This window comes from Bos grunniens, chromosome 28 (genome assembly GCF_055505025.1).
Source record: "Bos grunniens cultivar Pamir isolate PY7600 chromosome 28, Bosgru_T2T1.0, whole genome shotgun sequence".
In the NCBI taxonomy this organism is placed as follows: Eukaryota; Metazoa; Chordata; class Mammalia; order Artiodactyla; family Bovidae; genus Bos; species Bos grunniens.
This window is the reverse complement of record NC_141192.1, coordinates 43974895-43990402: the sequence shown is the minus strand read 5'-3', so window position 1 is coordinate 43990402 and position 15508 is coordinate 43974895. Positions and strand designations below refer to the sequence as shown.

At 48.6% G+C, this 15508-nt stretch overlaps 1 protein-coding gene across 2 annotated transcripts in view; it reads right to left on the bottom strand.

Moving 5' to 3' along the window:
- PGBD5 (piggyBac transposable element derived 5) overlaps window positions 1-15508 on the bottom strand; it is a 98447-nt gene that overhangs the window by 22512 nt on the left and 60427 nt on the right. For both annotated transcript variants that reach the window (XM_086381221.1, XM_086381222.1), the window contains exon 3: window positions 13868-14002. In XM_086381221.1, coding sequence (XP_086237347.1) covers window positions 13868-14002 — 135 coding nt within the window. The remainder of the gene's footprint in view (window positions 1-13867; window positions 14003-15508) is intronic.

Sequence of the window (15508 nt, the reverse complement as noted above, 5' to 3'; positions counted from 1 at the left end):
GGCAGAAGAGGGCCCTTGCCAGTACTCAGAGCTGCGTGATGTCACTGAGGTTGGGTCACAAACTACCGCTCTGCTTCCTGTGCCATAGGCACAGCAACACATGGCACCGCCAGGGCAAACGCCACCATCCCGCAAACAAGGCGGGGGCAGGGCTGTGTTGTGACTTTCAAGGGCCTTTTTGCTCCCATGGGCCTCGTCCTCTGTGAAAAACTATTTAAAATTACATTTTACAACTGCAGTGGCATAATTATATTAATATTACATATTAAAGCAATTTCTTCAACTTACAAGTTTTTATTTTTCTCCCCTTCTGATTTTGAGAGAAACAAAAGCATTGTCAGCCCATAAAATGTTATGGCCCTCAGCACTGGTCCTGCAGTGCTGTGGAGCCATCGGCCCGGGCGGTGGGGTGGAGGCAAGGAACAGATGAGGGGCGCCTGAGCCCAGCTGTGACGGTGCCGAGTCTGAGGTGCACAGGGCCCTCCAAAACAGAAGCCACAGGAAGAGGAAGGTGTAAACTGGAGAAGGTCAGGGAGGGTTAGCATGTGTGGGTGAGCGGGGCTGAGCCAGGCTCCTGAGATCACCAGCACTTGGGGGCCTCCCATGGAGGAGGCGCTCACAGAGACCTGCAGGGGAAGGAGGGCAAGGAAACCGACCGGGATGGGAGGGATCAAGAAAGTCTAACAGCCTGGCTGGAAAACAGTGGCGGTCGTGGGGTGGGTACAGCCGGTGGACACTGCTGACTCCTCCGAGGTCATGGTGCTCAAGGCAGAACTAGAACAGAAATCAGTTTCTAACTACATAGTACTTATATATATATGTATAAATATTATATATAGGTTATATAAAAATATATATGTAGATTATATAAATTATTGTTTATATATATAAATATACAATTCTTTATATAAATCCAGCCTAATAGATGATTTCTACTTTCACACACACACAGCTGTCCTCTCCTCACACAACTTATTTGATGTTTCTGGACAGATATACACACTCAAATTTAGATATATTATACTCTTGCTCAGAGAAGGCAATGGCACCCCACTCCAGTACTCTTGCCTGGAAAATCCCATGGATGGAGGAGCCTGGTGGGCTGTAGTCCATGGAGTCACAAAGAGTTGGACACGACTGAGCGACTTCACTTTCACTTTCCACTTTCATGCAATGGAGAAGGAAATGGCAACCCACTCCAGTGTTCTTGCCTGGAGAATCCCAGGGACGGGGGAGCCTGGTGGGCTGCCGTCTATGGGGTCACACAGAGTCGGACATGACTGAAGTGACTTAGGAGCAGCAGCAGCAGCAGCATACTCTTGCTGCTTTTTCACTGTGTAATGAGTCATCACAAGCCTAGTGGTTCACACAGCACCTACTTAAACCTGCTTCTGCAGGGCATGGGTGAGATTCTGTTCAGGATACCACAGTCAGCATTGCTGGCTATGTGTGCATGGTTCCCTGCTGGTATGAACTGGCAGAGGGGTCTCTCAGTCCCTAGAGGTCACTGCCCTCCCCTCCTGGGCCCCTTCCAGCCTCAAAGCTGGCAGTGGAGACTCTGTCTTGAGTTGAATCCCTCCTGTGCTTCCAACCTCTTTGCCAGAAAGAGGTTGCTCCTTTAAAGGCTCGCCTCATTAGGTCAGATCCACCTGGGATCATTTCCTTTCTAAAATCAACAGATTCAGGGCCACAGTTATATCCACAGAATCATATTCCCTCCACAGCAACACCCAGGTCGGTATCTGAGTGAAGCACCGGGTGAGGCACTCCACATGGGGGCAGGATCTGTGGGCACCTTCAAGGTCCTCCTCCACCCACGGGGCTCACTGCCCAACAGCTGCGTGCCTATGACCATGGGCCCAAACACCATGGCTTATGAAGGGGACGCTCCCCCACCTCATTATTGTTAATAAAAGCAGCAGAGTGGTGGCAACATCAACTTTTATTCTCTGGCAAACAGATTGATTTCAATGTACAAGGATGCACATAAACCAGCAGAGACTCTCCCTACTGAAACACCCCACACTCTGAGGGCTTGCGAGTGTTTATTACTGCTGGGAACTCTGCTATGGTATAGTCTTTCTGTGTGTGTGTGTACATATGCTGACTATATTCTTAAATGGCTCTTTTTATATGTTGGAATTATAGATATTTTGAGATTTTTATGTTTTTGATGTTAAACACACAATCCAATTTAATCAAAAAAGACAAACTAAACATAATCATAGAAGAAGCACCCCCATCAGAACTACCCAAGCATAGGCCCATGTGGAACTCGACTGTTCCTGAGAGATCCCCCACCTCAGTCAGTGCTTATTAACATGCTGTGCATTAAGATCACGCCTGGGGGTGGCGACAGCCCCCACCTCCCCTGGAAATAACACACTTCTCCAGAAGCCATGACGCATCGTGGTATCACAGGACCATCTCAGATGACTTAGCTTTGTTTGTCCACACAGGCAAGTCTGAACACTGGCAATTTCCCAGATTCCAGCCAGCCTCTTTCCAAGGAGTACTAAGCTGCTCCATCAGGAGAAGCGGGGAGGTGCAGGGTCAGACATCTCCCTTTTCCTATTAGGAAATGTGGAAGAGACTGAAAACTGGCATCAATGTGAGCCCAAGGAGGGTCTTGAACTGTGGCACTCAGTACTAGAAGATAATGAGTTTAAAGTGAATATAAAACAGGATCTATATTTAAATAAGTAACAAAAATAGTAATGTCAAAAGTCTCAGCTGAGGGGTAGGGTTTTCAATGAAATGTCAACTGGGCAGTCAAAAAGTCACAGAAGGACTCAACCTGCCTGACAAGTGCCACTGGGTCAGCTTGGTCCAGCTCCCGCTGGCCTGAGTTTGCTCTTAGCTGGTCTAAGATGTGAACCTGTATCCCTGAGTGGGATGAATGAAAAAAAATCATAACCTTCTATGGATTCTTACACCTACCACACACCATTGCTCTGACTGGGGAAGATAGGCAACTGATTGTGTGCAAACTTGAGGGCCTCCCTTAAATAATCTCGTCAGACCCCGAGGAAGGCAGCACTGGGCACCACACACCTCCATACGCTGTGCTGGGGGCTCCCAAAAGACAGTGCCCAGGACACAGCACTCATTTAGACGTCTAACTGCTGCCTCTCCAGCTTTTCATAAAGTTCTCGCTCTCCATCCATCTATGCAGAGAGCATCATTACACTAGAACAGTTCCTCCTGCAGGGAGAGGCACAGGACAGCTTCCATCATCATGCAAAATGGAATCTGCAGTAGAGACTTTTACTATCTGAGCTACAGCTTGTTTGGCAAGTGTCTTTAGAATAGCAAAATGTATTTTTCAGGTGCCAAGCTTTTCACTTTTCCTTAAAAGTTTTTCTGGCTCCTATGATTGTTAACTTTTTCATATACACATTTAAAAAGAGGGAAGAAAATTATTAATACATGGTATTACATTTTGTCCCATGATATTATCACTGATATCATGTATTTTTTATTGTCATCATAACATAAAGAATCTCAGGAAACATGGATTACAGTGGTAATACCTTGGGAGATGCCTGCACCACATGTCTGGCTATCTTAGCCTTACTTTCGAAACGCCCCAAGACCTCGTGAGACAGGACCTAGTTCATCACCACTTTTCCCAAAAAAACACTGCTTAGAGCTGTGATCACTGATGGTCTCAAGGGTCATGAAGATGTACTGGCTGAAAATTCCACTAAGCTGTCACTGGGCTTTGCTGGTCTTGACCACTGGTCCTACTTCTCCTGCAGAACAGAAGAGCATCGGGCTTCTCCACTGCTGGTGGGCGGCATATCTGGGGATGGGGAAGTCAAGTGTTAGGGACTGTAACCCTTTGCTTAAACTTTTTATTCATTAATGATACAGAGCAGGTAGAGGGTGTAATCCCAGAAATGAGGAAATAGTACAAGAACGCAGCATTAGCACACGTGGAAACCACGCAGAATGGGCACATGGAGACGGGTAGGGCTGTCACCTGTGGAGGGATGGCCATGCAGGAGAACCGCCAAGTTAAAGGTGCCCATTCACCACAAAAGGAACGGAGTCTGTCCAGGAGACTGGTGAGGGCACAGCCCTGGATTCAAGGAGCAAAGGCTCTGCCATTTACTGTGTAAGTTGGGGAGAGTTAACTGCTCTGAGCCTTGGTTTCCTCATTTATAAAGATAATAATACTCTGTGTACTTTGCAAGGCTATTATCGTTATGTGCAAGTTGCATACACAGAAATGATCTTTTTTATGGCAAAGCTTCATATCTGTGCTGTAACCTCTAGACACACATGGCTATTTTAATTTAAATTAACTAAAAGTTAAGAAAGATGAAGGATCCAATTCCTCAGTCGCAGTAGTCAAGCACTCAGTCTACATGAAAACAGGGGCTGCCAGGGTGGAGCAACAGATACAGGGCGTTTCATCATCATGGGAAGTTCTACTGGACATGTGCGGGGAGCTGCCCGTGAGAACGGGGTCCTTTGTCCGAAGGACACAGCTCTGGGAGCTGCCTCAGTCCTTGAGGGTTTGCTTGCAAACATAGCTCTCTGTCCCGCCACCCCAGAGATTAGGCGCTTATTTACTGCAGGCACCTGGAGTTCTGTGCAAACTTCTCACGCACAGAAAAATGTTATCTGGTGTAAGAAATAGTAACAGGGAGCCATTCCCATGCTCTCAAGATTTCTTGTGACTGTTTGTAAGATGTATAGGCTAACCAAGAAAAAAGGGTCAACTGTTTTGTCTCTCTCACGCTTTTCTGTATAAATATGAGATGTTGAATAAAGTTGGTGTCAGACTGCGTCCCTTCGTGGTGACGTGTCTGAACCTCTCGACCCCATCTTTGTAGTCTCTTGCTTTAGTTTCTTTCTTAGCCCCGCCGTGCACGTTCTCGGGACCTGATCGACTTTGCCGGCTGGCTCCGGCAGACATGCGGACTCACACCCTCTTTGGCTCATCAGCCTGGTTTTCCAGCAAAATCTCTATGACATCACTTCACTGACAGTTTTCACCACCAGTGTTTGCTCATGCTACCTTTCACCATGGCCACGGCCAAGAAGGGCTCACGTGCTGCGACTGCTCTCTGCCCCGTCTTCTCTGGCTACACCTGCAGCACTACACACCCTTACAAGGACTTTGCTTTTGTTTCATCCCAAAGCTCAGCTAATAGGTGATTCTGACTTTCAAAATGATGGATTGATGAGAAACTCTAATTCGAAAACATACACACATCCCAGTGTTCACAGCAGCACTATTTACAACAGCTAAGACAAGGAAGCAACCTAACTACCCACTCATAGATGAATGGATAATGTGGTGTACATATACAGTGGGGTATGGCTCAGTCATAAAAAGAATGAAATACGGCCATCTGCAGCAACGTGGACGGACCTAGAGATGATCATACTTATCACTTCTATGTGGAAGCTAAAAATTTGATGCAAATGAACTTATTTACAAAACAGAAACAGACTTACAGACATAAACTTATGGTCACCAAAGGTGGGGAGAAGGATAAATTAGGAATTTGGGATTAGCAAACACTGCTGCTGCTGCTGCTAAGTCGCTTCAGTCGTGTCCGACTCTGTGCGACCCCATAGACGGCAGCCCACCAGGCTCCCCCGTCCCTGGGATTCTCCAGGCAAGAACACGAGTGGGTTGCCATTTCCTTCTCCAATGCGTGAAAGTGAAGAGTGAAAGTGAAGTCGCTAAGTCATGTCTGACTCTTAGTGACCCCATGGACTGTAGCCTTCCAGGCTCCTCCATCCATGGGATTTTCCAGGCAAGAGTACTGGAGTGGGGTGCCATCGCCTTCTCTGAACAAACAGATATATATAAACTAGATAAACAACAAGGACCTACTGTACAGCACATGGAACTACACTCAATATAATAAACCGTAACTGAAAAGAATACGAAAAAGAATATATGCACATATTTAAATGAATCACTTTGTTGTTTACCTGAACTAACACAAGTTTGCAAATCAACTCCATATCAGTAAAACAACAATGGACTGGAGGAGCGACAGGTGGGCTCTTTGTACCCTTCTGAATATAGTTCCTTGGGGAGAGGGCCAGGGTGTAATCTGATCCAGTTAGGGTCTGATTCACTTACATGGCACTTAATAATTTCTTTCTTGTCTCTGCTTCCCTATATGGTAAGGAGGGCTGGGCACACTAACCCATTCAACAGACTGAGGAAATGTTAGTGCTAAGCCATGTGCTCATGGACACTGGGGTCTGTGACAGATGTACTGTGCCACAGCCAATCCCATCCTGGGACATAACCACATCTGACCTGCCCCAGACTGAGGCTGGCATCCCAGCCACTGCACAGTTAAACAGATGGGTAAATGTCCCGCCCAGTTTCTGACTCCACAAGCAAACTTCATTTGAGTTAATCAGTTTCATTCTGAGCCTCATTTTCCAAGTTAGTTTTAGGTCAGGAGTAACTCACTAGTACATGAAAAAATTAGAAGTTAAGTAATAATTAAAAAAAAAAAAACCTTCAGTATAAATTCCTCAAATTCTTTCAACATGAAAAGTCTGTCTCAAAACAAGGGCAATCAGTCATAACTGGTGTTAGAACATCAATAACACAACAATGAAGCTGGGTAAGAACCAGACAGCCTGTGTGTAAATTTGGGGCCCCAATCTCTGGGTCACAGACCAGTACCTCCTGTCAGATCAGTGGTCGCATTAGATCAGAAATAAAGTGCATAATAAACATAATACACGTGAATCAACATGAAACCATCACCCCCACCCCTGGTCCCTGGAAAAATTATCTTCCATGAAATCAGTCTCTGGTACCAAAAAGGTTGGGGACCCCTGGGCTAAGAGTTCTCTCCCTGGGGACAGATCATGGCTCAGTGGCGGAGGGTGGGCTCCAGGGTTGGGAAGGCGGGGTTTAAATTCCAGGTCTGCCCCTTGAGGCTGAGACTTCGGACGAGGCAGAAAACCTCTCCGGGCCCCAGTTTCTCACCATGAAATAGGGGCAGGTGGTTATGAACATGAGGGATGTGTGTAGTGTGCCTGAGTGTGGGGCCTGGCTGGAGGCGAACACTCCACGTATGCAAACTGTCCTTTTCTGAACTGCAGAAGCAGCTCATAAACCATGGCTTAGACTGAAGGGAGGAGGGGCTTCCAGAGCTGCTGGCCCAGCCACACAAGGTGTGGGGCCCCTCGTGGATACTTCCAGGGGCCCCTGGACACACCTAGTGCTGTGTACGGGGCAGGCGGCAGGGTCCACTGGCCTGAGGTCTCCGTTTTGATTTCTGGCTTCTGAAGTTTACTCCTCCAGGGCAGGTGCACTCAATGAGCGAGAGACCGTGTTTGTCCAGAATGGTTCTACCCGACTCGGCACCCCGCACCTGACCCTCCAGAGACTGGCCTCTGATAAAGCTCCAGGTGGGGCCCCACGCTCAGCCACACCCACCTCTGTCAGCTGCCCTTCCCCTCACCGCCTCCCTCGAAAGGGACCCTGGGTCTCAACTGTCAGGGCAGGAGGCCTAGCTCAACACATTCAAATGGGAGAACTCAGCCTTTTTGATCATATCAGTTTTTGGTTTTGTTTTTTTTTTTTTAATTAGGAGACTCTTTTCTTTTCCCCCCAAAGAGCTTCAGGGCTAAACAAATCCCCATAGGTCAGCACACCATTAACTACATGGTGGGTTGGGTTTTCCCACTGTGTTCTCAATCTTTCTGACACTACAGACAGAACAATAGTCTCTACGGAGATGGTCTCCTTTTGCACCCACAGAGGGGACACAAGGCTTCCAAGACAAGTGACCTCAGTGTCCCAGGCTGAGGACCCCAGCCACCTGTTGACATGACTCCCCTGAACTGGATATGCACCCTTCTGTATAAACCTCTCCTTTCACCCTCACTCAGCTCACTGGGAGTACAGACGAAGCTCACTGGGAGCTGCTGGCCCAGCAGGCCTGTGACACAAAGACACTCTCTGCAGTGCCCCACATGCCTCTGATCTGAACATGGCAGCAGTTTTGCAAAAAGAAGGCATCCGCTGCGGTCTCAGAGCACAGAGCACTTGTGCCTGGGGAGCAAGACCATCTCAGTATTGTCAGAGCCTCATGTCACAAGTGATTTCCTTTATGCTTGTTCCACTGCTGTCAAAACATGGAGTCACACAGCCTAAAGCTCCTCCATGGGATCTGTGAGGAGTACCCCAGGGTGTGGGCACCCCAGAAGATGAAGGGCCTCCACCAGCCTTGAGGATTGTTCACTGTGGACAGAAACACACTGTGGGTTGCCTCGTTTTCCTGAAATGGACACTTCGAAGGCATGGAAATCCTCTTAGTGGGTGTCAGAGATGTTAGCCATGTTTCAGATGCTGCATTCACACATCCTGGCCCCCAGCGGGGTTCGGGGTGCCTCCTCCTCCTCTGAGAGGCTCCTGGGAACAGTGCCCACAGCATAGGGAGCCAGCCAGCACCTGAGCTCACATTCCTTCCTGCTCCCACCTATCAGCCTTGCGATTTGGGATAAAAGACTCAGTCTCTTAAGTGTTCTCAGGTGTAAATAAGGACAGAAAGATACTGGTCAAGGCTGCATCCTGCTTGGAGGCCATGCTCAGCGCTGGCCTGCAGTGAGTAACCCTGGCTCCTGCCTGTCCCTTCAGTGTATGCCCTCATGGTCTGCCCTCCCATTAGGGCACCACATACCCTGGTCTCTGCACCCCAGGAGACGTTCTTAGCCCCACAGGTGCCCTCCAACAGCCTCACATCCCTCCAGGGTTGCATCATTCACACTGTACTTAGGAATATTTTTTTAACTGATATTTTAAGTATAGCTGAATTACAATGTTGTGTTAATTTCTACTGTAGAGCAAAGTCACTCAGTTATACATACACACACATTCTTTTCCATTATAGTTTATCGCAGGATACTGAATATAGTTTCCTGTGCTACGCAGCAGGACCTTGTTGTTTATCCATCCTATAACAGTTTGCACCAGATAATCGCAACCTCCAATCTTGTCCTTCTCTACCCTTCTCCCCCCTGGCACCCACAAGTCTGTCTCTGTGCTGTGAGTTCATTTCTGTTTCATAGAGAAGTTTTAGATTTCACATGTAAGCAATTTCATATATTTGTCTTTGTCTGGCTTACTTCACTTAGTATGATCATCTCTAGGTTCATCCATGTTGCTGCAAATGGCATTATTTCACTCCTTTTTCTAGCTGTGTAGTATTCCATTGCCTTTATTCCTCATGAATATTTTTCATCTTCTGCCTCTCCTACGAGGGAGGCCATGAGGGTTCCATTCACCTCCAGGCCCTCAGTGCCCAGCACAACACTAATCCCATAAAGTGTGGTTAGAAAACAATCTGCACTTAGGTTTTCCTTCATAGAGGTCTTGTTTTCCTGTCTATCTTGTAAGCTTTTTGATAACTGGGATGTCTTTGACTTTAGAAGAAAAAAAAAAGCTGGCAAACCCCTTAGGCTCTAGAGAGGCAAGGTTCAAGAAGCAGTCATGGTCCCTGCCCTCCGCGAGTTCAGAATCCAGGAGACCTGAGACACACACAGGCTGTGTGAGTCAGTGGCTAGCAGAAATCCCTCTGCAGTGGAAATGATAGGATGGAGACAAAGATATATTGAGAGAGTCCTATCCATCTATCAAGAGATATAGGTATTTATTTCAAGAAACTGATTGATTATGGAGGTTTGTTAAGTCCAAAATCTCAGGACAGCCTGGCAGGCTGGAGACCCAGGTTAGAGTTGCGGTTCACATCCAAGGCCGTCTTGCTGGCAAAATTTCCTTTCTATTTAGGCCTTCAACTGATTTGATGAGGCCCACCCACATGATGGAGAGCAATCTGCTTTACTCAAAGTCTACTGATCCAAATGTCAATCTCATCTATAAATACCTCCACTGGGACATCCAGAATAGTGTTTGACCAACTATCTGGGTACTGTGACCCAGCCAAATTGGCACAAAATTACCCATCACACCCTCTGAGCCCTGCTCATGCCAGAAGGTAAAACCAGAAAGGCCAGGTCGGGAAACAGAAGAGGAACAGGCACTCATGGGCATCCTGCAACACCAGCACTGTCTGAGTCTGATGCAGAGTTCCTGGGAACGCTACAGGTGACCAAAAGCACTCCTCGTGCATGGAATGAGGGTGATAGTGCTGGGACCAGGGGACAAGTACATACACTGTCCCGGCCCCTCACCTCCCGTTACTAGGAGTCCCACAGGCACAGCAGACAGAGCAGCCTGACGGGGGCAGTGTGACCAGTGCTGCACATTTGGTGACCCCTCCCCGAGCCGCAGCAGCATCCACGGTGCATCTGAAACGTGCTTTGCGTGCAGGGAGCTCACTCTGTCTGTGCGACAGTGTATCGTTCCCTTACTAAGAGAGGTGCTCCCAGCTGTTCTGGATGATGATGAAGTTCCAGTGGTGGTGGCTACACAACACAGTGAGTGTACTTAATGCCACTTAATGGTCAATTTTATGTTATGTTTATTTTATCACAGTAAAAAAAAGATATGCTCCTTCAGAATAGGCCCACATACACCATACAAATTTCACCCTCCCCACTCACATGACAACTTGCCAGATTATCAGAAACCCAAAGGCCCACTCCTACAGGCAGCGGTCTCCATCACAGGGCAAAGTGGATGGCCTCACGTGGCTGCTCCTCAGCCCTGAGCACTGCAGGCTGGCACTGAAACATGCTGATCTATTTCCCAGTGTTTGGTGCATGGTGAGACACCAAGATAGACATCTTGGAGCCAAGCACTTTGCAGTCAGCAGGCCTTCAGCGCAAGTCTACAAATGTCAGATGGGAGAGCAGGCCCACCACGAGTCAGACCCCAAGTACAAGGCTTCTGGAAGGAGGGCTAGAGGGGAGATCTGAGGGTAGATGAGGCAGCACCACCTCACTGAGTGGGACGGCATCTCCATGAGGGTCTAAGTCTGTCTCTGAAGTGACCACACCTTCTCTGATGCCTTCTTTCTCCTGGGAACTTTTTACTCCCTGCCTCTTGCACTCCCAGAAGTGAAAGATATTAACTTGTTAATTTTCAGGATAATATAGTTAATTCCATCTCTTCTTCCACATACCTCCCTACCGTCTCTTCATGAGTTATATCACATAGGACTTTTAACCACTTTCATATGATTCCCCTTCAAATGAACTCAAGAGCAGTAGACATATAAGGTATTAAAAACACTGGGGTTCTTCTCGGCACCCTCCCTTTCAACAGCACTGTCTAGCTAGCTGTTCACTTCCCTTCTTATGCAGGTTCCCTGTGGGGATGTACTCACTCATCTGAGGGTTGGAGTTGACCTTTACTGGGACCACTTGAGAAATCACTGACCAATCTGCAATACTTTTCTCACTTAACCCTTGGTCTGGAATCTTTCAAGTGGAGCTAATCACCTGGACTTACCTCAAAAGCATGCAGTCCAGCCAGCACATCTTTCAGTCTTGGCTGAATGACATCATAAAGCCGAAGCCAGGCCTTGGCCTCCCCAGAAATACACCTGTAAATCCCCGTCCCTTCCAGGTATCAGCTGAGTCCATGACAGGTGAAAATAAGAAAGTTACCTGGTCAGCTTTGCAGACCCTAGCTGGCAGGCCCCAGGGGAGTTCTGTTACTGTGTAACAGACAACCACGTTGCTCAGGGGCATGTGATACATGGCTCCAGGTGGTTTCCCAACTCCGTGATCCAGCTCATGGTCAGGGCGGAGAGGCCAGAGGAGAACCATGCACACCCTCTTTCCAGCCCCTTCACGTACCACGTCTGCTGCATCCCATCAGCCAGCCTCGGATCTGCTACCAGTGAGAGGATAGCAGGGGGCAGAGGGCCATTTCGGCAGCAGGCTGGCCACAGGCTCTTTGGGTTTAGCCGCTTGGATTCTCCAGTGGATAAAATCATTTAGAATAATTTATTTAACAAATTAAAATGAAGAAAACATGCTTGCATACATTACCCCATACACAATACTAAAAAAGTTAAGAATCACAGAACTCTGCAGTGGAAGGGGCCTCACCGATTAAGTTACCCCACCCCTTCACTCTACAGATAAGGACACTGATATCCAGGGCAACTGGGAGTCAGCTTAGTTCACACAGAAAGCAGCAGAGCTGGGCCTCAGGACCTAGGAGGGGCCCCTGGACAGAGCAGCACTGAGCCACCTCATCTGGGAAACGTACGGGGTGTAAGAACAGAGGAGATGCAAGTATGAAGGCTCAGGGGGTGGGAGGCACCCCCTGCCCCTCGCACCATGGCTGGATCTTCCCAGGCTACTGCCTAACCAGAGTTAGGGCCTGGGGAACCAAGACAAGGGTCAGGATGCTAAAAAGACCACTGTCCCCAGGCCACGTGGGTCCTCTGCAGGCAGAGGTGTCCCTCCCTACTTTGCTGCCACCACAGGCACCTTCATCTGGACCAGAGAAGTGGGGAGGCCAAGAAAGTCCTCACTCCACCTGCCACAAGACAGATGAAACAAGGGTACCTGCGCAAACGGGGCTTCCTGTTGCCTCAGCCATAGTGGAGGCAAGACCAAGAATAGGAGCTGCCAGCTTCAATTCTGGCTTCTAAATTCTAAATTCAAACTGCACAAAGCCTAGAACCAGAGTTTTCGAAATAAAAGCAAACTTCAAGGTACCAATCCAAATCCTTTACTTTATAGATGGGGATTTTATAGATTTCATAGAAACTAGAAGGAAACTGCACACACAGAGAGAAGGAGACCTGAGGCCTTGCAGGGAATGGTCCTGACTCCTCGCTACTCATTAAATTTACAGTAAAAAGGAAATGGCACCAGAGGCACACAGAAGCCACATGTGAACATTCTATCAAAAGCCACACAGGCAGACTCCTAAGAAGGCAGAGCCATGATTTCACTGTCTGGCCCGATGCTGCAAGCAACAGCCCTCAGTAAGAATTTATTCAAAGAATGACTGAATGTCATACATACGGTGAAATGGACTCCCCAATCCCCAGAGCAGTGTCACCACATAGGATACTACAGAGTCGGCAGGTGCTGTGCGGGAACGGAAAGCCCAGGCGGTACGTCCGGAGTGGTTTCCACTCTGGGATGGGTCCCTGTGATAACAGTCTGCAGCCTGTAGGTGAGGCCAGCTGGAGACCCCAGGCCCAGCCTCACCTGAGGCCCTGAAGCCCAAGGGGAAGGTGGGCTGCTGCGGGGCACATGCACGGGGGCACATCCAGAGGAGATGCTCAGCTTAACCTTCCTATGACTCCTTCCCTGTGGGGGCAGGAGGTGTGCCAACCCTCATGCCTTGGGCCTGGCGCTGCAGCCTGGCAGGGCAGTGAGGCGGGGTCTGCTTTGCCAGCCCCACTCCCTCCTATGTGCTCGGCCCCCTGCCTGCTCCAGGAGCTCAACGTCTGACGCTGTTCCTGCAGCAGAGCTTGGCCACCTCTTCCAAAACAGAAGAGCAGAGCAGGGAACAGGTGGCATGGCTGGCTCAGAAAACCGTGCTCCTGAGGCCACTGCAGCCCTGAGGAGGTGTCCTCGGGACTGGAAGGGAGGACAGGGACCCGGTGTGGGGTGGGGGCCTTTCTGGGACATTACACGGGGTGCTCTCAAGAGTCACGGCAGTCACCTCTCTGCCCACTGTTCTGGTGAAGCCGCTGGCTTACACTGCACGTACTGAGCCCTGATCTGTGTTTACAGCTGTTATTTAACAGGGCTGGGGTGGGCATGAAGGAACATGCAGGGGACAGTGCCAGCTACCCCCATTCCCCTGCAAGGAAAAGAGCAGCCCAACCCAGCCTCAGCTGTAGCACCCAGTGAAGCGCAGTGACCAGGGTAAGTAAGCAAGTTCACTGGTTACCAAATCCTCCCTGCCCTCTGGGGCCGGCCCAGGGCTCACCTGGATGATGAAGCCGGTGGAAGAGCACTGCCGGACCCAGAGGCTAAATTTCCGCTTTTTCCTTTTCCGCAGCTCCCTCTCCGTGCACGTGGCAATGAACACAGGGTCCTCGTCAATCAGGGGTTCATGTAGCACCTGCCAGGAAAGGCAAAGCAGAGACTCAGGAAGGCAGCATGAGCTCAGGGGCTCATCAGATCTGGGCTCAAATCTAGTCTTTGCCTTTGATCAGCTGTGTGACCTTGGCTAAGTTACTTGACTTCTCTGATCCTGAGTGTCGCTGGGTCTCCTCAGTTGTCTACACCAGTGTTTGGGGGAGGATTAAGTAAGAAACTGTACGTAAGGCACTTAGCAAGTACTTAGTAAATGGAAATCATCATGATACTTAGTTATTGGCGTAAGGTCCTCAGTCCAAACTCTCACTTGGGAGAGGGACCTCCCAGCTAAACATGCCCACGGAGGGCAGCTGCTTCCTTTCAAGGAAGACCTTTCCACTGACGGATGTTCCAATTGCTCACTAACTGAAAGCTGATCTACATCTAACCTAAACCTACTGACCTGACTTCTCCTCTGTGAGAAATGGAGACAAACACATGATTTCTTTAGGTTTTCTGAACAGCTCTCACACTAGCCCCTGACCTTCTTTTTCCCAAGTCAAACATTCTCTTTTTAAAAACCATTCCTGAAATGACCCAGTTCCCTCATTGCCATGGCCCAGCCTCTGGCTCTCCCCCAGGTCATCATGTCTTTTCCGACATGGGACTCCCCAGGCAATTTTTAAACTCACTTCACCTCTTCCTGCTTTTTGATGGCATGATAATAGGACTTTTTTTTTTTTTTCCAATTATAAGACGATGAAGCAAAAAGAAACGGCACAATAAAAACAGGTTCCAAGGGGGGTTAAAGTTCTGTTTTTGCAAGCTAAAGCTTTGAGGGAGCCTTTTGGGTAAATTTTAGGAACCTGCTACACTTCCCTTCCAATCTAATTTCAAGCATACTTACAAACTGGTACGTATGTGTGTGGTTCAACGAAATGTATTGACAGAATGCTAGAAACACTATGATTCCAAGAACTCTTCACAACTCTCTGGATCAGGGGCTGGCAAACTGCAGCCCAGCCCACTCCCCACTGTAAATCAAGTTTTACAGGAGCCCACTGTGCCCTTCACCGATGTATTGTCGGTAGCTGCTTTCAGGCTACAAGCTCCGAACACAGACCACATGGCCCTCCAAGTCTAAAATACCTGGCCACTGTGAGCCAGTGCCACTCTCCATCAGGGCTTTTCAACTTGAATGAACAAACTAGTCACCTGGGAATCTTACTGAAATGTGGCTTCTGTTCCAGTAAGTTTGGGGCAGAGCCTGAGTTTCTGCATTTCCAACAAGCTCCCAGGTGATGTCAGAACGTGGCTTGATGACAGCAGAACAGAGATTAACACTCACCAGTTGTGACATGGGCAGTAGCCTTCCATTCTCCTATTACGTTAACTTGAATTCCACTTGAGAAATAACTGCCCTGCAGTGTTGGGTCTCAGGCGTGCACAACCAGCCCCTGCAGTTTTCTGTTGTTGGAAGCAGGAGCTGTTGAACAAGGCCTGCCTTGCCTTGAACTCATGAAGGGGAGGCTGGAGAAGCTGACCCATG